Source organism: Gastrolobium bilobum, unplaced genomic scaffold (assembly GCF_033153095.1).
Source record: "Gastrolobium bilobum isolate Gb01-03AN ecotype WA unplaced genomic scaffold, APGP_CSIRO_Gbil_v1 utg6879, whole genome shotgun sequence".
Taxonomy (NCBI): domain Eukaryota; kingdom Viridiplantae; phylum Streptophyta; class Magnoliopsida; order Fabales; family Fabaceae; genus Gastrolobium; species Gastrolobium bilobum.
The window spans coordinates 185,105-193,757 of NW_026898846.1; the positions used below are offsets into that span (position 1 = coordinate 185,105).

General features: G+C 32.6%; 1 protein-coding gene across 1 annotated transcript; it reads left to right on the plus strand.

Moving 5' to 3' along the window:
* Positions 1–439: 439 nt before the first annotated feature.
* On the plus strand, positions 440–7,498 carry LOC133284692 (endoglucanase 11-like). Its single transcript, XM_061481769.1, has 5 exons — positions 440–714; positions 844–1,056; positions 1,143–1,343; positions 1,826–2,080; positions 6,836–7,498. Exons 1-5 carry the CDS (start codon positions 463–465, stop codon positions 7,496–7,498), a joined length of 1,584 nt encoding a protein of 527 aa, XP_061337753.1. The 5' UTR covers positions 440–462.
* Positions 7,499–8,653: the final 1,155 nt, after the last annotated feature.

Below are 8,653 nucleotides of genomic sequence, written 5' to 3' on the forward strand. Positions count from 1 at the left end.
TCTTACTATAATCATTTATTATATATAGATAAAGATAAGATATTGGGCTTACTTTTTTTTTTTTTTTTATGCCTACTCTGTCTACTTATCTCAAATACTGTTAGATCGCATAGAAATTTTCAATATCTGTCGTTCAATGTAACAAGTAGAGGGAATGGCTTCATTGAAATTCCAGTGGAGTAGTTCCACATAGAAAGGTGTTTTCCTTATTTGTTAAATACAGAGACATCATAAAAAATGTAGGAAATTTCAAGCTAGTGTGAAGAAAATATAAAGTGGTGTAGTGTTTTAACTCTCAAGCAAAAGGGTGTGCCAATTAGACCATAGGCATTAGGCACAAAGTTTTCAAAGACAATTCAAAGCACTAACTGCTGAACTTGTGCAGTGGTTTGATGAGGTGTGGCCTCACTTTTTCCAATTCCCTTCACTCCTCAAAAGTTGTTGTTTAGGAGGAAAGGGACAATGGAGAAGAAGGAGACACAACAAAAGAAACACCATGTTGGAGCTTCTAAACCCCACAGATTTTTACCTCATTATTACCTTTTTATCCTCTTGATCTTCACCATTGTCACTACTACTCAAGCCTTTGATTATGCTGATGCACTTTCAAAGAGCCTTCTCTACTTTGAAGCACAACGCTCTGGGAGGCTACCATACAACCAACGTGTAACTTGGCGTGATCATTCTGGCCTCACAGATGGTTTAGAACAAGGGGTGAGCCAAATTTGTGAATACCATTTGCCACAGAACTTCAAATTCTTAGCTTTCACTTTGTAGACTCGATAATTTCCAATTAAGTTAAAGTATGGTTATTTTTTTGTTTTTTTTTGTTTTTTTTTGCAGGTGGACTTGGTAGGAGGGTACTATGATGCAGGTGATCATGTGAAGTTTGGTTTACCTATGGCATTCACTGTGACTATGATCTCATGGGGTGCCATAGAGTTTTGGCAACAAATTGAAAATGCTGGTGAAGTGGAACACACAATGGAGGCAATCAAATGGGGAACTGATTACTTCATCAAAGCTCATACTAGCCCAAATGTTCTTTGGGCAGAGGTATGTAGTTAGTTGGTGTTTTTTATAGTAACATTGATTTAAGGGATTCAAGAAATTGCTCAAAGTTGTTTGTTTTTACCACTCAGGTTGGTGATGGAGATACAGACCATTATTGCTGGCAACGCCCAGAAGACATGACAACATCAAGGCAAGCATTTAAGATAGATGAGAAAAATCCAGGTTCAGATCTGGCTGGAGAGACTGCTGCAGCTATGGCAGCTGCCTCCATTGTGTTCAGGAAAACAAACCCTCATTACTCTCACCTACTTTTACACCATGCTCACCAAGTAAGCTCTAGTGTGCTTCTTTCAGCTGTACTTGTGTTTGGTGGATTAGTTTTAAATAGGAACCATAGTTAATTATGTTTGGAACAAGTTTGATATACATTCTCCACATGTAGTGTTTTTTAAGTTTGAGAGACTAGTATTCTAGTAAAGTATGTGACCTGTTTTGAGTGTTTCAGGGTAAGATTTATTTATGTCAATATAATAGTTACTCTTCAATGGAAAAGAAATATTTATAGGGAAAGGAAATTCCTAGTGTGAATCGTATTGAGCCTAATCACTAATGTATGATGAGAGAGCATTTATCCCACTTTAACAATACATGAATTTAAAGGCAATAGTTGGATATGAATAGTAAGTGTTACAGTTTATTTTGCTAACTCAGTCTAAGTCAAATCTTGTTATATTAATTTTTCCTCTCAGGATTTTTCACTTTTGATATAGTAATTGAAACTAACTTTTGTTGTGTATATGTTATTGTGCAGTTGTTTGAGTTTGGGGATAAGTACAGAGGAAAATATGATGCTAGTGTTGGAGTAGTGAAGAGCTACTATGCGTCGGTGAGTGGATACATGGACGAGTTATTGTGGGCAGCCATGTGGCTGTACAAGGCCACCGACAAGGAAGAGTATTTTGAATACGTAATTTCCAAGGCTCATAGCTTTGGTGGCATTGGTTGGGCCATAACTGAGTTCAGTTGGGATGTTAAGTATGCTGGCCTCCAAGTCATTGCCTCAAAGGTAAAATTTTTTTTCCTTTAATCACTCTTTCTTCTCTAATTTCTCGTTCCTCTAGGTCTTGAAAAAGGTCACATATAATGGTTCATAGTGTCTTTACCTTTTCTTTGTGTTTTAAACCTTTTTTTTTTCCCTCTTTGAATGGCTCATTTCTCTATATCTTTATCTGCATTTTGCTTTTATATCCTTGAATTCAAAAATCAAATGATGGGTTAAGACTTAATTCTTATTACTTTCACTTTACTTAAAAAAGTCATCCATTGAGTAAGCAATATATAAAGGTATATTGTCTGTCAGAGTTGAAAATTTAAAAAGTATAAAAATCCAATCCAAGAATTATGCCATGTGCAGTTGATGCAGTCTATCACAATTCAATTAAAGTGGTCAAGGTCATGGTTGTGACAAATGTTGAAGTTTCAATTACTTTATTTATAGTTAAATTAGGGGCATTTGATATGGAGATGTTTTTAGAAATTATGGGAAAGTAGGGTGATAAATTTATTTTTCTAACATTTGATATGAGGAAATTAAAAATATTCCCGTGAAAGTTTTTTTCCTATCATTTCAGTTTAACTACATAATCTTAAACAAAAATACCATATGATACATGGTATTTTTATTTTTCCATAGCATCATTATTATTAACCCAATATTCTGAGAAAAAATTTGAACCTACCAAATATTTTTTCGTAACTTATCTGGGAAATTTTTTTTCCAATTTTCCATCATATTTTTGAAATTTTTTTTTTCGGTAAAAAAATATCTCCTCTGCCAAATGCCCTCTAAAGCCCTCTAAAGATATATGATACAATTTATAAATAGATTTCACCTTGACAAAAATGTTATATTTTAAAAAAAAATTACTAAAATAATACAGTCTATCACTTTTGATCACATACATATTATGTACCAATCATATGGTAATGACAAGCTTATTCTTGTAGGAATAGGATCCAATCAAATTATATTATTCTAATAAATAAATATCAAACTATAATATTTTAGAATTTTATTTTAAAAGTATATTATATTGTCAATCAACCCAGTACTCACCTATTCATACCCGGAACAGTGATCATTTCGTCACGCCTGACCAAAAAAATTACCAGACTGCCACGCCAACAATAATTTTTTTCAAAATGCCACGTAGGATAATTCGCTACACTGTGTAGCGAAATATGCTTGCAAATAATTCGCTACATAGTGTAGCGAATTATGCAACGTCAGAATGCACAGTCAACAAAAATGACACGTGTCAAGCAGGTAGTAATTCGCTACCCTGTGTAGCATATTATGTTCACGAATGATTTTTTGACACGTGGCACACTTTCGCAGGAAAAAGCTGACGTGTCATAATTCGTTACCACTGGTAACGAATTTGGTCTGCAATATGACCACGTGTCACAGAATTATTGGCCACGAAATTCACTACCAGTGGTAGTGAATTATGACATATGACATACTGATGAAAAATATTATTTACATAACATTTGGATAAAATTTTTGACAAACATTTTGATCATTGTCGCATTCATATCCATAGGCAGTGACAGGGTAATAATGGACTGCACTAATCGCTCGTCTGATTGATATGTCTCGGCACTTTATCTCATGAGACTAACAATTGCAGTAGTGTGCCCCACTTTCATAGTTGACTGCGCAGGGAAAGCATACTTCTTTTGTTTTTTGTTTTTTGTTTTTTTTTTAGAAAAATTCACCAATATTTTTATAGTTTGTTTCAGAATTATCTATGTTTTTGTATTTTTTATCACATATGTCTCTGTGATTTTTTATCACATATATTTCAGTGATTTTTTTATTTTTTACAAAGCACAAAGATATATATGATAAAAAAACCAAAAAAATATAAGTGATTTTGAAGCAAATCATAGAAACATTGGTAAACTTTTTCCTTTTTTATTTTCAAGGGTTCCAATAAATCAATTATGTAGGCACAGCAGCACTGGGTTTTACATTTCCTTATTTGCAATGGGCTATGTATTCATATTAGAAGAAGGATATTCTTACTACTAAAATTTTTTACTACTAACTTATTACCTATCTAATCACCATTGAATCAAAGAGAGAGAATGCTAAAATTTTTTTGAAAAAAGAGAAAATATTGATCCAATGGTGATTAGATAGGTAGTAAGTTGGTAGTAGAAGATTTTGATAGTAAGAATATCCTTCTTCTTCATATTAACGGATTTATTGTAGTACGGGCGTAGTTACACTGTGTCAATGAAAGTGTACACATTAGCATATATTGTATTGGAGAGAGAAAAATAAAAATAATTTTTATATTTTATATTATGTCTTACTAGTTACTAGTAAAGATGACAATACGGACTTGGCTTGCCTGCCAAATAAGATGGAACGAGCTAAATTTTTCAAACCTGTCGCCCGCCAAACTTGTCTGGGCTGAAATTTTTATTTATTTTTTCTTTTAATGTTAAATGTCATCGGCCCACGAGGCAGATTGAATTTTTTTAATCCACTTTCAAAGAAGGGAAGGAACGAACCGTTCACTTTACCATCTCTACTTACTAATAAAAGATAATGTGATGCATGAATTTCAGTGCATCATCACATTAACTAGTAGCAGGTTTCAGGGTTCATTCATATCGTTATGCACAGTGATTCATGGTTAATTGAAACGTAGGATCACATGCCTTGCCCATGACCCAGTTGTGATTTTGTCAGATTTAACATGCCTTTCAAACATTTAATCTTAAAGTTAACAATAGGTTATTTTATTTACTTTTTTTTCATTCTTATCTTATTTATCACTTTCCAATATCATTATATAAGAATCTCAAGAAAAAAGACAAATAATAAAAGTTACTTAAAATTCTGATCTAATAATGTTAGAAAATAATAAATAAGATAGATATAAAAAAATAAGTAAAATAATTATTTTACCTAGTTTGGATTCATATAAAGTCTTTGTGGTTAGTGAGCCCAATACACAATTTATAAAGAACATATGGCCCTTCTGTACTAACAAAAAAAAAAACATATGGCCCATTTATTTGTTGAAATATTATAATTTTACGGGATAGACCTTTACTTTTATTTATTTATTTTTATATCAGGATAGGCCTTTATTTTGGCCTTCAAGAAAATGATCTTAGGACCCTGGCCTGCTGTCATTCTTTAATTCGACCGCAATGATGTTGTTGACTTGTAAATTCATGACAGACTTGGGAATTTTTTGAACATGGGTATATAAATGATACGGGATAGGATATTGTGACATCCAAGTTATGTTACATCCATGTGACACCCAGTCAATCTCACCGTTAGATCGCTTATATTGATCCAACGGTTATATTTATTTCCATCTTTGTATGGTCATGATTTCTCAAATTTAAAGTGACAGCATTAAATATGGGAAATCATAACCATACAAAGGTAGAAATAAATATAAAATATTAAATTTGGAAAATCATGACCATACAAAGATGGAAATAAATATAACCGTTGGATTAACATAAGCGATCTGACGGTGAGATTGACTGGGTGTCACATGGGTGTAACATAACTTGGGTGTCACAATATCCTATCCCAAATGATACTGAGATGAAAATGAGATCTATTGAAAAGAAGAGAAGGATTTCAAAGTCTATTATTAAACAAACTAGGAAATTTATCAACACAAAATAGTACATAACTAACTTATTACTAATTATTATAGGAATGTGCAAAAGTTGGGGTTGGTTATTCTTACAGAATCACGAGTTTTATACTCATTCTTGCTTATTGATACACTTATATTTAATGATTGAGTAAAGTCCTTTTTGAGTATCTAACAAAAAATACGATCTTCACTTTCGTCCCTTAAAAAAAAATCCATATTAATCCTTTTTTAGGGACTAAATTGAATCTTCATTGAATTTCTGAGGGATCATAATTTTCAAAGAACTGAATTGTAGAAGGAGCAAAAGTTGACTTTTTTTTGTAAGGGACGAAAGTGGGAACTATGTTTTTTGTTAGGGACCCAAAATGAGACTTTACTCTTCATGATTTATATAAGAGTAAATACCCTTTTGGGTCCCTAACAAAAAACACGGTCCCCACGAATATGGACCCATTTTAGTCCTTTTGAGAGACTAATATGGGTCTTTTTTAAATTTGTGAGGGACCACGATTTCAACTAAATGGGTCTACTTTAAATTTGTTTGGGACTAACTGGCTAATTTATTTTTGTAAGGTACTAAAGTGGGGACCGTATTTTTTGTTAGGGACCAAAAGGGGTATTTATTCTTTATATAATTAAAAATTTAGGCAGATACTCAATAGGTGTAATTTAGTTGACAATACAAGGTGAATAAGTAAGAAGAGAACTTTGGTTCGATTCTCATCAGATTCATATTTGGGGATGATGCAGAAGCAGATTTAATTGTGACTAAAACTCGACTCAGGATTAGTTTTATAGTCGATTCAAAAAATTGAAGTTTTTGGAGATAAGCCAACTTGCCTTTATAGTCAGTATATCAAAAAAAAAAAATTAGAACAATTAGGATATTAATAAAATCAAAGATCAAGATTAAGAAAGTAATTTATGCTGGTATAAGATAATCCTGACTAAATATGAGAATATTTAAAGAGAAGAAAAAAAATTTATAGGGAGAGTAGAACAATGTTAATAAAAAGAAGATAAAATATATAAGGTCATATTCCTCATTTATATGCTACTTTATGGTATAATAGTCTTATAAAGTATTTGCGATCTTGATACACTTGTGTCTTTTGCAGCTTTTGATGGAAGAAAAACACAAGAAGCATGCTGATATGCTAGAAAAATTCAGATCAAAAGCAGAGTACTACATATGTTCATGTCTCAACAAAAACAATGGCAGCAATGTGGAACGAACACCAGGTGGATTACTCTATGTCAGACGATGGAACAACATGCAATACGTTTCAACAGCAGCATTTCTGCTCACAGTATACTCTGATTTTCTCCAGAGCAAAAATCAAAAGCTTAGGTGTCATGGTGGGATTGTGGGCCATGAAGAAATTCTCAGTTTTGCTAAGTCACAAGCTGATTACATTTTGGGCTCTAACCCACTTAATGTGAGCTACTTAGTGGGTTTTGGACCGAGGTACCCCAAAAGGGTGCATCATAGAGGGGCATCCATTGTGTCGTATAGAGAGAATAAATGGTTCATTGGGTGCACACAAGGCTATGATAATTGGTACAACATCAAGGAACCAAATCCTAACATTCTGGTTGGGGCTTTAGTTGGAGGGCCTGATTATCATGACAATTTTGTGGATGAAAGGAACAATTATATGCAAACTGAGGCCTGCACATATAATACTGCCCCATTAGTTGGTGTTTTTGCAAAATTCTTGCAAACGGAAAACAAAAGTTTGGTTCAAACTTCTGATTCACATTTAGTTGCTTCCTTTTAGACACTATATGAATGTACTGTAGTATATGTTTGTCAGAAGCCAATTTAATTTTTGGTTTCTTTTTATTTATTTATTAGATGAGTGATATTTTGCTTAGCTGAGATGTTTTGGCAGCAAATGTATTTCTTTATAAACAAATCTTTATTAAATTGTTGATACCAAAGATGAAAAGATTTACTATTTATCGAATTTTTGAATCATTAATACCTATCGATCTTATGGCATCAACGTCCTTCAATCTTATAAGTTCAACAAAGATATTTTTGCCAGCAACGAATATATTTTTACTTTTTGCTTTTTATTGAAAATTAGAATGATCAACGGTACAATCATGAAAATTAATTGGTAAGAGGTTGTTTTATCTTAACTAGTAATCTTGAGACCAGGTTTTGAGAATGTAATTGTGTTAAAACTTGATAAGGAAAACTTTGCCACTCATGTGTCTCACCCGGATTAAATCGGACTAATAAGATAATTGATGAATCAATAGGTAACATAAGAAAAAAAGAATGATAAATTGTAATTGAATGGAAAATGGAGGGGGTTAAGTATGAATGTAGGTTTAATTTTTTAAATGACGGAATCACAGTACCATAAAATATGTTCACAATTTGTTTTTGGTATTTAAAGTATGTTCACAATTTTTACCAAGAAGTATATATGCCCAATGATAGAAATGAGTAATTGAACGAGAATATTCTAGACGTGTATTGTGAAAGGACAGTTCGTTGTTTTGTTACACATGGGAGAATTTTGGTTCTTATTTATTGTAGCTGCTAGGTTATATGTTCACAATATGTTTAGCAAATATTATCTCATTTCAACACTCCCCCTCAAGTTGGTGCATAGATATCAATCATGCTCAACTTGCTAATTGCTTCTTCAAACATTTTTCCTGATACAACCTTTGTCAAGATGTCGGCTAACTGATCTTCAGATTTGATGTAGGAAAATTGAATAATTTTTTGATCTAGCTTTTCCTTGATAAAGTGTCTATCCACTTCTACATGCTTGGTTCTATCATGTTGAACTGGATTATGGACAATTTCAATAGCAACTTTATTATCACAATATAACTTCATAGGCTGATTGTAGCAGATTCCTAAGTCTTGTAGGATGCTCTTAATCCACAACAATTCACACACTCCATGTGCC